Source organism: Taudactylus pleione, unplaced genomic scaffold, assembly GCF_031769625.1.
Source record: "Taudactylus pleione unplaced genomic scaffold, aTauple2 ptg000162l, whole genome shotgun sequence".
Classification (NCBI taxonomy): Eukaryota; Metazoa; Chordata; class Amphibia; order Anura; family Myobatrachidae; genus Taudactylus; species Taudactylus pleione.
The window spans coordinates 10,016,692-10,034,127 of record NW_028284564.1 but is presented as its reverse complement, the minus strand read 5'-3'; the positions used below and the strand labels follow the sequence as shown (position 1 = coordinate 10,034,127).

General features: G+C 38.1%; 1 protein-coding gene across 1 annotated transcript in view; it reads left to right on the top strand.

Moving 5' to 3' along the window:
- The window catches only part of FBN2 (fibrillin 2), a 294,460-nt gene that overhangs the window by 206,258 nt on the left and 70,766 nt on the right, over positions 1-17,436 (top strand). The window contains exons 35-41 of the mRNA XM_088475116.1: positions 511-633; positions 4,238-4,360; positions 7,366-7,527; positions 7,732-7,800; positions 10,631-10,756; positions 10,853-10,978; positions 13,973-14,125. Coding sequence (XP_088331242.1) covers positions 511-633; positions 4,238-4,360; positions 7,366-7,527; positions 7,732-7,800; positions 10,631-10,756; positions 10,853-10,978; positions 13,973-14,125 — 882 coding nt within the window. The remainder of the gene's footprint in view (positions 1-510; positions 634-4,237; positions 4,361-7,365; positions 7,528-7,731; positions 7,801-10,630; positions 10,757-10,852; positions 10,979-13,972; positions 14,126-17,436) is intronic.

Below are 17,436 nucleotides of genomic sequence, written 5' to 3'. Positions count from 1 at the left end.
TGCATATTTTCGCAAGTTTGCTGCGTATGGGATCACAACAGCGACGGGCAGTGCGTGCATCTCTGCATCAGGCCCACTGAGAGTAGTTAGACGGAGTGGGGTCATTCCTTGCTAAATGCAGACAAGGAGCACCGGATAATACTATAGTATAACACTATGACGAGTCCTCATATTTAGTAGTGCTCCTGGCTAGAGTGTGTTGTTGTTTTGTTTTTTTAATATAAAAAAGTAAATGGTTTGGTACAGATCCCATTATATGATAAACGTGAGACTGTTTAGTCAATTGTAAATTTATTGTTTGATTTTGTCATTTTTAAAGTACTCTTCCAAAAACATTTAATTTAAATAAAAGGTAAAACTATTTATAAAAACAATTAAATTGTTTTTACTGGCACATTCATTTCATTTATATATTATTTTTACTTTAGTCTTATGCCCATGGTGTTTATACATTTCCAATTTCCATGCGCATACTACCATGAAATTTTATATGATATTTGCTTCTTTCAGATATCAATGAGTGCTATTTCGATAATATTTGTGTGTTTGGGACCTGCCGAAATCTACCAGGAATGTTCCAGTGTGTCTGCGATGATGGGTATGAGTTGGACCGCACTGGAGGAAATTGCACTGGTGTGTACCATAGGTGATTGTGTAACTTTCTGGGCTAGGACTAGAAAACAAAGGTGGCAGTTTGCCCATAATCATAATCATAGCGTTATATTTATGTTACTGTACTTAAATTATACATTTTCTATTGTCAATAAAAAGTTGTACTGTAATAATAGTTTAGAATTTAGTTTTCAGATGCTTCCATTACTAAGAAAAGAAGGATAGTTGTCTGTCCTTCTCAATTTATAATATAGATTATTAAGGTGTTTAATTTCCAATTGATTCTGTCTACCTGGGTTCATTTGTGTCCTATTATCATATTGTCACCATTATTCTGTACAGTGGTCAAGAATATTTTGGCTTTGTGTATATATATATATATATATATATATATATATAATGGGATGCGATCAGAATTCCAACCACTGGGATTCTGGCAGTCAGAATGCCGTTGCCAGAATCCCGACACTTATCAGAATACCGGAGCCATCATCCCTAAGGCCGGGATCCTGTAGGTAAGTACTGGGGTTAGGGGGAGGGTTAGGGTTAGGCACTAGGGGGAGGATTAGGTTTAGACATTTGGTGGAGGGTTAGGTTTAGGGTGCTGGGGAGAGGTTAGGGGTTAGGTTAGGAGTACTTACCTTTAGGTATCGGCATTGTAACCAGGTCGAGATGCCAGCGTCGGGATTTTGACCACTGGGATCCCGAGCATCAGCATCCCATACCCAACTGTATATAACTAGTCATAATAAAATATACTCCAAGGCGTAAAATAAACACATATTTAAAAACGTATGACTTGGAGCTGTAGTGAGGTAAAGTTGTAACCTTAGGTTTTATTTTATTATACACAGACATTCCCCAAGCTAAGAACACTGAATACTTGGCAGATGTCTGTAAACAGGATAATCTGAATCAAAAACTGAGATTTGGGCTGTTTTTAAAAATGTATACGGAGGAAGGGGGATCAGAAGAGGTTTGGGCATAAACTCATGTTACTCTGTGCAAGACACATTGGAAAAGAAAATCTTACAGTAATTATCAGATGATATGAGTTATTAACAAAATTGACAAGGTCAGAAATAGATTTTAATGGAGCTTTTAATGTATAGAACTTTACAATGTATCAGTTACACACTTTTAAAGCTAAGAATCATTATCCTAAGTAATCAATAATCTATACCTCTTATTAATCAATATAATTTATGGTATGTTGTTTGTCTTGTTTATCTTGTTTGTCTCTATATTGTAAACATAGAATTCCAAATTCCTAATAAGGGTGATGCCATACTGTCACTTTATAAAATCCACAAATGTTGCTTATTAAAGCTGCTGATTGTTGATGGGTTTGTCTGCAGAATTTAAATGCAGGACATGCATGGTTATGAATTTATAGAGGTATTTATCAAAGTTTTGGTGAGAGATAAAATTGTGAGAGAGAAAGTAACTGTCATTTTTCAAACTGCCTGTAAAATGTAATTTTATTTTTCTCCAAGTTTTGATAAATACCCCTCTTATTATTATTGCTGCCATTCAGTAAATATACCCCTAGGGGTATATTTACTAAAGGTAAATTTTAATCAATATTGATTGATTTAAAATCTACTGTATGAAAATTGGTCAAAATCTTTCGACATCGTGTTTCTGAGGTTAAATCACACATTTACTAACAGACAATTTTTTATTTGGTTTTTAAAGTATTAGTTATGTGTGATTTAGCCCCAGAAACACAACATCAATGTTAATCAATTTTCATTGATTTTAAATCAATTAAAATCAACCTTTAGTAAATATACCCCCTATTGTTTACCTGTTCCTTCTGTTTGCCTATTGCAAGCAGTGTAGTGTCTGTGTCCCTGTCACACTATAGCGGAAACAGCTTACAGAGTTTATAGTGTGTATCCACAGTAGTGTGAGTTTCTGGGAAGGAGAGCATAAAGAGCTGGTATGACAGTATCCTAATTCATATAAATTTTTATTACTGTATTTTATTTAATAAAACTATGCATCCCCATATATTGTAAGTTTGTGAGCAGGGCCCTCTTACCTCTTATTACCCAGTCTTGTTTTATTACTGAACAGAAAACAAAAACATCTGGCGCTGCACCCCCTAAGTGGAAATATAGGTGAATAGTCTGACTGCCACCTGGAATACAATTGTGGGAAATATACCAACCCACAAAAAACTATAACAAAGGAAAAAAGGGATTCGAGGCGCTGTCAGATTACTATATTTAATCACAACATATTTAAAAATTTACTAAATAGACAAAAATTAAATGAATACAATAAAATGTAATGCATACAATACAATAAAATAAAACACTAAACCATATCACCACTAAAATCCTCTGGATCAGAATTTAAGACATATGTCTGTCAAAATCGATAGAAAATACTCTGCGTTTCCACTGTGATTCCAATAATTGTATCCAAAGGAATAGCAACACAGTCATTAATCTGTATCCACCAGCACAAACAATTTTGTATCCAATGTGTGATCAGAGTTTCTTCTTTTTAAAATTGAGACATATTTGCACAATAATTGTCTATTTCACATATGGCACATTACAAAATAAGGTACAGTATAAGGTGCTAAAATATGTGCTGAGCTGTTATAATGAATGGTGCAGAAAAAAAGGCAGCCTCCACTTAATTGGAAGCATAAGCTTATAAGGAAAAAATAGGCACTTATTTCTATAGCTCATGTAAAGTCTTTATATGTCAGACATCAAAGTGCTTATCTTCATAGAATAATACATCCAGAAATATTTAAGTCATGACACAGACAATATATTAAGCAATCTGCCTGATCTTTCAATCCGTCTCACACAAAGTGTTGCATCTTTTAAACAATGTTGATATGCAGTAGAATGGTGGTTAAAACTCACTTGTGCCGCTCCGGACTTGCAATATATTAAATGCTCCTACAGGCTGTCTTACAAACAGTGCTGCACCTTTTGAATAATGCTGCCTACACACGGGACGATCTGTTCAGTGATCGATGTCGCTGAACGATCTCCCTTGAAATTCCTGGTGTGTTGGTTGAATGATATCATTCACCCACACACCAACAATATCACCCATGACCAATGACTATTCCCTCCTGCAGTCACTGATAGATATCGTTCAGATTGGCCTGCATGCATGGACGATTAATGATATCATTAACGTCCATGCAGGAACACGCATCGTTAGTCATTAGTCGATCGATGGCAGCATAAATATGAACGATTTAAGAATGAATGATATTGTTATCGCTCATATCGTTCATTTAAATTGTACCGTGTGAACGCACCATAAGGCTGATATGCAATGGCAGGGTGGTTGGATGTCTATATCTCACCACCGCCGCTTGTATACAGCCAAAGGGGATGATGTCATTAATTACCGGTCAGTACTTCCAAGAATAGACGTCTCTTTTAGTGGGGATACGCTTTGGTGTTTTATTTTATTGTATTGTATGCATTACATTATATTGTATTCAATTAATTTTTGTCTATTTAGTACATTTTTAAATATGTTGTTTTATTACTGTTTGATTCCAACTGTAAATCGAAACTGAATATGCTGGTGCTATATAAGTAACCGTTAATAATCATTATATTATCTTTTTTGTCTGCAGATGTGGATGAATGTGCAGATCCAATCAATTGTGTTAATGGCTTTTGTGTTAACTCTCCTGGGAGATATGAATGTAACTGTCCACCTGACTTTCAGCTTAACCCAACTGGTGTAGGCTGTGTAGGTAAGGGGAAGCTACAAAGAGTACATTAAAGAATCTGCACTATAATTAAATGTTTAAATTGTATGTTTTTGTTTTGTTTGATTTGAAATATTTGACATCTACAGTTCATCATAAACTCAGCAGCTAGGATGCTCTCCCTCTGTCTACTACCATTCACTATACTACCTAAAGTTCTTATCCTTAATGCAGGCTACTCTTGATACTTATTCAGTAACTTCCTATTTATTTAGTACATACAGCTGCATCTTCCCCTAACTTCATGTATTCTGAAACATCCCTTTCATTATTCTCATAACTACTTTCCTTCTTTGCCATTCTCTGCCCCTGCTCTCTCCTGCCTCAGCCTCTTTTGTTAATGATCCTTACCTCAGGAATTTTAAGCCTCTTATGCTGGATACACACTAGACGATATGTCGTCCGATCCGGCGGATCGTACGATATATTAGGCACATCGGCCAGTGTGTAGCCGCTATGTTGCCGACAATGAGCGCTCCCGTACGTCGTCAGTGACATCGCCCGTCGGACCTGCATGCACTTGCCAATGCTGGCACCCCCGCCAGGTCCCGCAGCTCATGATATCGCGCTGGGTACACATTGTTTAGTGTGTACCCAGCTTAAGCATCTATCAAAATCTGTCACCATATGCCCCCATATTATTTTAAAAATATATTTGTGCGAGAGTCTGTGACTGTCTAGCTTAAAGCATAGCAGCCCCTGGATAGGTGTAAAATGCCTAATCCTACAGTATATCAAGGACAGCACTGACGGGCAGTACTTGCAGTTCAACAGTGGCTGAATCTTGGATGTAGATAATATGATATACATATTTGTGCATGGTTACTGTATATTTGATATACTGTATGTGGCAGAATTAGTGGAAATAAGATGAATCTGCAGTGTTTCTATTAAAAGAAAATATGCACACCTGTTTTTGTTTAACTAGCCATTCTGCAATGCCACGACATACAGAAACTTTCCAACACTTCAGGAATTAAACTTTAGCCACTTTGTTTATCTTCCTGAGATCAATATTACTGTTTTGCCAGCTCTGTTTTTGGAAGAATTCACTCTTAATGACTGATCTCTTGACCTGTCCAGATGTCATATTTTTTTGCTAACCTATACAATTCTGCAGGGAAGTAGACGCTGTGCACTTGGCATCAGCTGAAAGCTTAAAATTTAATTAGAACATCATTCAGGAGTTGAACTGGAGTGAGCCCAAACCATGACGAATAATTTAGTACAGTAATATTATCTATACTGTTTTTTTTTAGTATTACTTTTACATTACAAGCGCAATAATCATATATTACAGTAAATGTCACACTTATGTATTTACTATGGTGCCTTAAATATGATCTCTTATCTGGAAAGGTTTTAAATCTATATAATAAGTGAGAAAATGTGTGTGTGTGTGTGTGTGTGTGTGTGTGTGTGTGTGTGTGTGTGTGTGTGTGTGTGTGTGTGTGTGTGTGTGTGTGTGTGTGTGTGTGTGTGTGTGTGTGTGTGTGTGTGTGTGTGTGTGTGTGTGTGTGTGTGTGTGTGTGTGTGTGTGTCTGTCCTTTAAGCACGGCCAGAGTTTTGTACTTAGCTCCACCAAATATGGCATGGTGGTGTAGTTTGAACCAAGATTAGGTTTTTGCCTAGGTTTGAACTTTGTCAAGGCCACACTCTGTAACACAATCCCATAAAACTGGGACATGCTTTATACACACACTGTCACACTCTCATCTCTTCCAAAGTGCTGTGTTACATCACTTTTCTGTATACATGAAATACAGAGTTTGTTAGCCCTCTGTGTTTGCATGATAAACTTTGATATTAAACAGTGTGCATTATTAGCATTTCACTCACTGTCTCATTTTACAGCAGCAGCCTCAGGGGTCTTAGCAGATTGCCTGGCAGGCTCATAAGCAGCTCAGCACTCGATACATTCAGACTGTGGCAGGCAGCATATTCAAACCACAATCTTTCATCCTGGCAAAGCTTAGCATGTGGAGCTTACAAACAGCAGGAGAGATTGATCGCAGCCAAACAGTGCCACTACAGGTGGGCCCCCTTCTGTCTGGGAACAGGACTCCAGTCCCAGCATCCTCCCCTGATGGGAGCCCTGCTAGACATGGTCTTCAATGTTGGCCTGCAGAGTGATTTCAGGGGGTGATTAAGCTGCGGATGCAGTGACATGGATCACACAGATTCTTGATTATTATGAATCTGCACATGAGCTTGACCCATACTGCACATGTACAGTATGGGTCTATGATCCTTCACGCAGTCCAGTGATTGACAGTCTGCTGCTGTTTCTGTGTGGGGAGGGGGTGCCAACTGCCTCCATTTCCCAAAATGGAGACGTGTCACCGCCGTGGTGAGTGGAGAGGCCAGGATCTCCATCGGCTGATGGAGATTTCCTGGCCTCTTTAACTCATATGCGGTGGCCAGCTTGAGCGACTTCATGGTCACTCAGCCGGCTGAAGGGATTGCAGATGATCCAATGCTGCTTGGATGTCCTTGGACGCAGCTCGGATCAGTAATGAATGCTTGACGCCTCCTGCTGCATTCCCATATTATATCTATTGCAGCTGCTAACATGTTAGCAACTGTAATATCATATCAGTCTACAGCTGAATTATCCCCTCTATTCTGCAATGATTTCTGAAACTCAAGTGATTTTGGAAGCTTAACTGATTTCTGATCTGTAAGTCAGTTTGCTCCTGATATACCCCATTCCAAAGGATATGAGAATACAGCTGTCTCTACTGTCATTTACTCCTAATTTGCATAGTTGTATAGGTTGCATAGGTTATATGTTATAATGTAAAAAAATGAAGGTTGCAGATGTACTCAGGGTCCAGTCTAGTGACAACGCTTGGATATCCTAGCTAGTAACAAATAAAAGCAGTATAACTTCAGAGAGACAGTAATTCAAGACATGGCAGTAACCAGACTTAGTAAGTTCTCTGATGTATGATTGACTGTCCATCAAGAGCATTAATGTTTCTTTTCAGATACGAGAGTGGGCAATTGTTATCGGAACCATGGACCTCGCGGTGATGGAACCATCTCTTGTAGTACAGAGATTGGTGTTGGAGTAAGCCGCTCATCATGCTGCTGTTCTCTAGGAAAAGCATGGGGGAACCCATGTGAGATATGCCCACCTGTCAACAGCTGTAAGAATGAATCTTGTGTCTTTTTCCTTGTGGTTTTAATATATTACCAGTATAATATAGGCTAATTCAGGGGACACTTAGCATATTGTAGATTCAATATTAATTTTAATTAATATTTAAAATTATTGATTTATAAATGAATAATTAAAGATAAAAACATGTTTTTTTTTGCGTAAATACTAAAAAAAACTTTATTGTTTTCAGCTGAATATAATACATTGTGCCCCGGGGGAGAAGGATTCAGACCCAACCCCATCACGATCCTATTAGAAGGTAAGTGACTTTTATGGCATAAACCATAGTATACTTTCTTATGCTATTTCCTACTGTGATAAAATATAGCACAGTTGCCAATATGGAATAGCATTGTGCTTACATGAACAGAGATGTGTAGACAAACTAGTTGTGAAATGAAAAAACTCTGCTTGTGGCATACTCATTGTGGTTTTTTGATTTTGGTGAAATGCTACAAAGCTAACTGAATAAATGCAGGAACACTTAAAGTTAAATAACAAACGACAACATTGTCTGCTTGTTGTGAATTGATAAATAAGCAAACTAATTACTTTGTACAGGCGCTGTGCTCTCCAACTTCTTTTCCTGAGTGGAAGCCATCAATCTATATTTACACAAAATATATAAAACAAAAATAGTGTAATCATGACAATAATAAACACCCCAGTGTCCAATAAGTCCTTTGTAAATCCTCCAACTAGGTTCAATTGTTGAGATTAAATACTCTTACTGACTTCTTGTGATTAGGCACAAAACTCTGGGTCATTTAATCCTTCCCTTCTGATGTACTGTAATATGATTTCAAACATCCTTTAGGGCTCCACATAAATACCACAAAAAGATAAGGTACACAATAGAGACGTACCGCCAATGTCATAAAATATAATTACTAGTTACACTAAGAGGTATAAAGAAGATGAAACAGTTTATTACAAAACATATGCTATTAAGCTCTATACCAGATGAACAAGAAAAAAAGGCATATCAAAATCTCTCATTGGTTATCCTGGAACCCAAATGTTAGATACAATGTACTCATCCACTGTCTAGTAAGTCCTTGGGTCTCGCCTCACCTCCTGCAGCACATTTTGTTAAATAAATTATCTTTCTCAATGCCGTATGAGAGTCCTAAAGGGTGTTTCACATCATTTTATATCAGAAGGGACTAAAATACCCAGAGATATGCCCCTAACCATATGGAGCCAGTAAGAGTATTTCATCTTAACAATTAAACCTAGGTGGTGGATTTACGAAGGACACATTAGAATTGTTGGACACTGAATCTGGTCAAACTTCTGACAGTTGGGATCCCTGACCACCAGCATACTTACGGTAAGTACTGGGGTTAGTGGGAGGGCTAGAGTTAGAGGTTAGGTGCCACAGGGGGTGGGGGGGTAGGGTTAGGCACTAAGGAGGAAGGGAAAAGGTTTAGGGTGCTGAGAGGGGGAGATTATGTTTAGGCACCAGGGACACTGGAGTGTTTATTTTGTCAATATTACACTATTTTTGTTTTGTTTATTTTGCTTAAATGTGGATTGATGGTTTTCACTCTGGAAAAGAAGTTGGAGAGCACAGTGACTTTCAAAAAGTAATTTGTTTACTTATTTATCTTTTCACTTGTAAAAAGTTGTAGAAGTGTCACTGTATAATTATTTTTATGGGGAAACAGTGCTTGGAGCTTGTTGTGAGTTGTCCCCAGCCCCCAGGTCCAGTTTAGCTCCCTCCATATAACATTGGTTGGCGTTGAGCTGACTTTTCATCTTCCTACCTGCAATAATACGTTAAGCTCTTGTGTTGGATCACATGCAGCTTGGAAAATTAGCTGCAAACTTGACTAGACTTTTTGGCTGCATTAGGCTTATACTTGTGGAAAGAAAATTAATCCCAAATAGCTGCAAAGCTGAAATAGACTATTATTCTGCAGCCATGTACTGGCAGATTTGTATTTGCATTTAGACCAATTTTCTCATTTTCCTTTATATGCTCTAGGTGAAAAACACAATTTGGATGTGTGACCTTTGTTACATATAAATACAGTTTTTTGTTCGATGTCTCATCCTGCCTCCTTCCATTCACTAAAGGTCCCTGCTGTCCAAATTTGTCTTTTTTTCACCCTATTCTAGTATCTCTTCCCTCCATTGGAAGTTCCTCTTTATTTATTTTCTGATGCTGAGAATAAAGCATGAAAAACGCCTATTATTAACAAATATTATATATAGCACATACATATTTCACGGTGCTTTACAAAGAATATTTAATCATTTACAAGAGTCCTTGCCACACTGGAGCTTACAGTCTATACAGTACTTCCTGCCATGTGGACAGACCATGGGTTAATTTTTGTAACAGCCAATTCACCTATCAGTACAGTATGTCTTTGGAATATGGGAGAAAATACGAGCTCCCAAGGGAAGCCCATGCAAACTCCACATACGATCCAGGTGGGAATCAAATTCAAGACCCCAATGCTGTGAGGCAGTAATGCTAACCACTGTGCCAATGTGCTGCTTACTTATATGTTATCTTGTGCATGTAGGGCTGATTTACATTGAATAGGCCAGTGGTTCTCGAGTTTGAGAACATGTGGAATAGACCACAGGTTCTCAAACTCGGTCCTCATTACCCCAAACAGTGCATGTTTTCCAGGCCTCCTCACAGAATCACGAGTGAAATAATTAGCCCCACCTGTGGATCTTTTAAACTGTGTCAGTGAGTAATGAATACACCTGTGCACATGCTGGGTGACCTGGAAAACGTGACCTGTGTGGGTGTCCTGAGGATCGAGTTTGAGAACCACTGGAATACACAATGTATTGCACACTGAAATAAATAGGATCTCTTTTCATTTAATCTGTATATCTCATCTAAATTTACACATCCAAAATAGATGAACAATAATTTGCATCCCAGTGTAATGTACATAAAAATTGATTCAACCTGTTTTAATTGTGTGTTTTCTGTGTATGGTTTGAAGTTGAACACATAAATGTTCATTAATTGCACTGCAACTATGGTCTATATGATTATACACACATCCTAAATATTAAGTATGTGTATTGTTGTAATGGTATGTCTGTTATTTGTTAAGATATTGATGAGTGCCAGGAGTTACCAGGTCTATGCCAAGGTGGTAATTGCATTAATACATTTGGGAGTTTCCAGTGTGAGTGTCCACCAGGCTACTACCTCAGTGACGAAACTCGCATATGTGAAGGTAACTGCAACCAGAAATGAGAAAACACAACCAATGCTGTAGTCTGTTCCATTTTATTTATTTTGGAATTCTAAATCTCTGTTTGGTAACTTGCAGATATCGATGAATGTTTCACAAATCCCGGGGTCTGTGGACCAGGAACGTGCTACAATACCTTGGGAAACTTTACGTGCATATGCCCTCTGGAGTATATGCAGGTCAATGGTGGACATAATTGCATGGGTATGACACAAATACATTAAATTGTGTTCCCTCCATAAGGACTAACTTAATAGAGGCAATAAAGAACAAGTCACTACAGTACTTGAAATGTAAATAAAATAAGAATACACAAAATGAAAAATGGTTTAAACTATATTTTGCATCAAGGTGCACCCATTGCTTATATTCAGTTTAAAAAGTAATTTTGTTGTTCAAGACAAATCCAATGCACCTTTTCAACTCTCTAGCACCTTGTCACTGGTTCCTTGACAACTTATTTGCTGTGTTATTGTTTCAATTGATTCAACCCACACAATGACTGCCTCCTCTCCAAGCAAAGGGATCCCTTTAAAACAAACCTCAGGCTTCCCTTAAGCTCTACATTTGGCTAAGACATATATAATTATATTTATTTGCTAATATGGGTCTTATCAAAACTGTGGAGAAATTGCACATTACTATTCTAGAGTGTTATTTGTCTGCATGTGAATAACTGTCCGATCACAAATGGCTGCAGTAAGGCATATTAGGATAATAACTGCATGCTTAATAGCAGTAGTCTTGGATGCAAATGCGACGCTAATTGGCCAATGCATTTATTAAAGATCTGCTAGTTGGTGCACCGTGGAGACAAAGATGTATTTACAAATGATACTTTATGCCACTCTCAAATTGTAAGCCCATTACCCACATATATTCTTGGTATACTGTACACAGTTTATATATATTTGGTTTTATCTTATAAATATGTATTTATAAACCCTAGTAGGTTTGGAAGAGGAAAGGTGTTCCTGCTAATTTGTACATCCATAAGTTTTAAAAATAAGCTTTATGAACATGTTTTGAAATTTATTTTTTTCGAACTATTTATTTGAACAACATCACTAGTTTCATTAAAATTTCAACACTGAATCAGGAAAGTGTCGCCGTTGTCTCTGACTCAAACACAGCATGCAACATTCCAGTCTCACATGTTACAATTAGTGTTTTGAATGTGTTACATACTGTGGGCTTGATTCAGCAAGGATCGCTATTAAGATCGCAGCTGCATTTACGCACACAGTCTCACTGAAAAAATATGCTAATGATTGCTATCGCAATGCCATCACAGCCTAACATAAGGACGCCCACTTCACCTTACACACATCCGTAATACTTAGCAAATCTGCGAACCCATCGGTAACATCGAGTACCATCGGAGCCTCACGCACAAGGTCTGACCTTACTCAGAAATTGCTCAGCACACGCAATGAAAGCCCAAGCTGCATATGGCATTGCAGTGGCTAATTTATGCACGCCCCTGTAACTGCGTTCAAACGAACTGGGATGCCTGCGTCTCGACGATCACCCCCCACCCGGCACCACCCTTAAACGGTCACTTCCTGTCAATCACTCTGCGATGGGTCTGTGTAGTGAGACCTACGCGCACTGCGATGCATGCAGAGAAAGAAACAATATCCCGTCTGCATGCGTAATCGCTATAGTGATCCTTGCTGAATCAGACCCTGTAGGTTGTCTCTGAGTTTACACAGAACAAATCTTATAAATGTTATTTATTACATATACAGTATTACAGTATATATTATTGATTCTTCCAAGTCTTTATTTCACTATTTTCAAAAACATTTCCTCTTAAAATGTTTAAATGACAAAAAATTTTTTTGCGATAATGGACCAAGATCAAGTTTAGCTTATCAAAGAAATAATCATTATAATATTATCAGTGCGATTTATGTTTCCACTCTAAGATTTAACATCATTATCAGATTATAGACATAACCTGATACAGCTATAAAACAGATGGAAAATGTTACAATGTGAATCGTAGTAAACAAGGTACAGAGCCAGCATATAAATAAGAAATGCAATTTTTCTGTTCCCCGTTTTGACTTTATATTCGAAACCTTTATTTTCAAAATATGAACATTTAGTGTAAATGTGGAGCTCTGCGCTGTCTAATATCTATACTGCAGCAGAACTAGCGGTCTCTAGGACCCGCTGCTGCTCAGCAGGAGGCTTGTCCTCCGACATTAGCTACTGCACATGCATGTCCTGTTGGCGTGTCTTTGCTTCTCAGCTTTCCAGTACATTGGACATGCTCTCTGAGACTCCCAGCCATAAGAGCCACATATAGCCCTACAGAGTACTGCAAGCACCCTATACCACCACCGCTATTACTAAAGAGCATAGCGCCACTAACCACCGGGTAATACACCATCCTGCCACCTGGCGTACTACAACGCCCAGCAATACCCTTACACTTCAGGCTGCTCCAGCACTGTTATTGTTCCTGTTCATCCCCATGAATTTATGCCACCATATTGTCTTATCTAGTTAAGTAAACCTGAAACCTGGTTAAGCTGTACCACATAGGGACTAACCACCACCAGCACCTCGGCTGCGCCACTCACTTAACATCCTGTACACCCAGGGCCCAGTGTATTGTCTGTGGCTTTATTCATATATTTACATCATACCATCTACCAAGTTACAGACCCCAGTGTCCTTCCCAGTTCACTCCGCCAATAAGTCACATGCTGCCCAGGTGCACTACGCTATACTCTACTAATATTAACAAAAATACAATGGGGTACAGTAAAGGTGGAGACCAATGGGATAAATTGAGGGGGTGCCTGCCATACTAAGGAGCAACATATAATCTATATAAATCCAGTAAATTGTATATCAAGATACAATTACAAATTATCCCATCTTAGAAGAGAGGAAGGTTTATATGTTCTATCGATGAGGATTGTTATTTAGTCAAGCATCCAAATCTGATGGAATTTATTCAGGGTCTGCTCGAACATAAACTTATTATCCATTTAAAATACAAACTACCTTTGGTTATTTGGCATGACTTTCTATTTTTGAACCTACTGTTACTCTGGTGACTGAAAGCAGTTTTTCCATTTTGTAATACATCAGGTTTATTTTATCATATTATATAAACTTTTGGTTCCTGTGAGCTGAGATTTATTTAATTGTACAAAAATGTTTTACAATTTCTACCAGATATGAGGAAGAGTTATTGCTACCGGACTTACAATGGGACTATGTGTGACAATGAACTGCCCTTTAATGTCACAAAAAAGATGTGTTGCTGTACGTATAATATTGGCAAAGCCTGGAGTAAGCCCTGTGAACCATGCCCAATTCCTGGATCAGGTACATGATATGTTATTATTACTGATCACCTTTATTTCTGCTCTTTACCATAGAATTTACATTCTTCACCTTTCCTGCTCTATGCAATCCCTTGATAAATGGCCTGTCATTTAAAGCATACAACAATATGTAATAATGCAGCATAAAGCCTTCAATAAACTTTCAGATGAGAACAGAGTTATCACATACAGCCAGCATCCTACATGTACAATAAGGGGTATATTTACTAAAGTGCAGGTTTTTAGAAGTGGAGTTGTTGCCCTTAGCAACCAATCAGATTCTAGCTATTATCTTCTAGAAGGTGCTAGATAAATGATAACTAGAATCTGTTTGGTTGCTATGGGCAACATCTCCACTTCTAAAAACCAGTGCTTTAGTAAATATACCCCTGAAACAACAAAAGTGAGCCCAAGGTGAGAGAAATCTTACAGCAACGTTCAGGTGTCTATGAATTTTCTAACCTGAAAAAAATCTGGAATTCAAAAATACATTTTATAAAAATTATATTGTAACAGTTGAGCGCTAGTAAAAAAAATTAAATCCTTTTATTAAACCACCTCTTATTGATTTGATAAAAATAAACTATTGACCTAATAACAGAGATAATTATTTGGAGCAAATCATGGGACATTTACTCATCTCCTCTCTACACTATCTCTACTAAAAGCCCAGGATATCTTCTTTCTCAGAATAGCCAGGCATTTTTTGGTGTGGATTAAATGATCTACAGTAATTAGATAGACAGTCAGAAGAAAAAACAAATCTTTACTGCGCTAAGCACTGCTGATAAATTGAAATTAGAATATTTATATCAGGTTTGCTGTCTGTTTAATAAACAGGAGGCTTAATATAAAATAAATCTGATGTTTTAATAAATACAATATAATCCACATATAAATGGCAAAAATTGCAATCAAGTACACATGAATAAAAATCAATCATATAGAGAACTGCAGAGATCATATAACTCTCTAACTGTAATGCATTAATATGAGAGTATAACTTGATACCATATCACTGAGGTTCCACAGCACAACGTTCTGATACTGCCACTATTGCAACAATGTGGCTTTAAAAGTAGCAATTTCTTTCCAATGGTAAGACAGCTGAGTTCCGCTCACTACTGGCGTCCCAGTGTGAAGTAGAGTCACGCTGGAGAATGAAAGGTGGAAAGGGGGAAAAAATTGTAGTACCTCAACCCCTGGATATCTGTATCCACACTGATGTCCGTCCTGGCTCAGCCTGTCTATTTGCTGTGAAGCCGCGGCTGGATGGGGCCGACTGCCGTGCAGCGGGAGACCAGCGCTGCCTGTGGAGCGGTTGCCGTGTATCGGCTGGCGGTGAACTCCAGGGATGAATCGTCACCTTGTAGAAATCCTCCAAAGTGTCAAGCGGCAAGTGGTTTTGTGCTGTGAAACAACCTCAGATGCCTGGGTGATGACGTCAACGCGTTTCGTCTCGTAAAATAGACAGGCTGAGCCAGGACGGACATCAGTGTGGATACAGATATCCAGGGGTTGAGGTACTACAATTTTTTCCCTCTTTCCACCTTTCATTCTCCAGCGTGACTCTACTTCACACTGGGACGCCAGTAGTGATTGTATTTCAAGCAGCGGAACTCAGCTGTCTTACCATTGGAAACAAATTGCTACTTTTAAAGCCACATTGTTGCAATAGTGGCAGTATCAGAACGTTGTGCTGTGGAACCTCAGTGATATGGTATCGAGTTATACTCTCATATTAATGCATTACAGTTAGAGAGTTATATGATCTCTGCAGTTCTCTAGATGATTGATTTTTATTCATGTGTACTTGATTGCAATTTTTGCCGTTTATATGTGGATTATATTGTATTTATTAAAACATCAGATTTATTTTATATTAAGCCTCCTGTTTATTAAACAGACAGCAAACCTGATATAGATATTCTAATTTCAATTTATCAGCAGTGCTTAGCGCAGTAAAGATTTGTTTTTTCATTTGTCTTTGCTGTGGAGACTTTTGTCTCTGGGTTTCTGACCAAACCCTCATTACTTGCAGCTGGCACTGATTACACTATTCTTTTTGTATTGAGCGCCGGGATATTTGCAGTCTTGACTGCAAGTAATTTTCTTCCCATTAGACAGTCAGAAGATCAACACCAACTGGTAGACAGGCAATAGGTCAACAGGTACAATTGGTTGACACACAACAGGCCAACATGGATGAAGATCATCAGGTACAAAAGGTCGTCATGGTAAAATGTCAACATTGGGATGGTTGATACAAAAATGGTCGACACATGGGTTTTTGTTTTCTAATAGTAATCTTCACCCTAACCCTCCATCCTGGTGCCTAACCCTAATCGTCAGGGTAATGCCTAATCCTAATCCTCCAGTAAGTGCCTGACCATGAAAAAAAAGGGTTGTCCATATTTTGTATCAACCATTCAAATGTCGACCTTTTGACCACGTCGACCTTTTGTACATGTTCATCTTCATCCATGTCGACCTGTTTGGTGTCAACCTTTTGTACCTGTTGACCTTTTGTACCTGACGACTTATCGTCTGTCTACCAGATAGGGGTCTATTTACTAAGCAGTGTTAGGAGAAGTGAAAAGTGAAGAGTGAAAAGTGATAAGGTGCCAGCCAATCAGTTCCCAACTGTCATTTTTCAAACACAGCCTGTGAGATGACAGTTCGGAGCTGATTGGTTGGCACCTTATCACTTTTCACTATTCACTTTTCAATTCTCCTAACACTGCTTAGTAAATAGACCCCTTAGTGTCTATCTAAACACTGTCAACTTTTTTATTGTAGCTCTATTGATTGGAACCCGTCAGCTGGCCAATGCAATGACTTGGGGCCAGTTTTATCCAATACAACCAAACCCCTCTTCAAAATCACTGTATATGGACACGTTTTGTTATTTGACTGGATGAGTAATTTTGCTAGAGTATGTACAGTCCTTTACAAATGTATAGGTGTATCCTTTGTCTCCCTCAGCTACTACCCCATATGTTACATACTGTAATACACCTCTCTAACCTCCTCTTCCCATATATTTTAATCCCAAAGCCACAGACCTGCTAACTGAGGGGAAGTGAAACTTACCAACACCCATAAGCTTTATAAGCAAAATTACTTCTCTATTCCTTTATGTGTACTGAACTGTCAGTATAAATAAAGAGATCTAAATAAACATTATATAGAAATTTATACAGAAACAGGATTCGACACTGTGCCAAGCACAGAACATTGTGTTGCAAAGTTCATCATTACAGACAGTTTTCCTGTAAATCAAAGCCAATTTTTTTTTTAGAAAGAACTAGT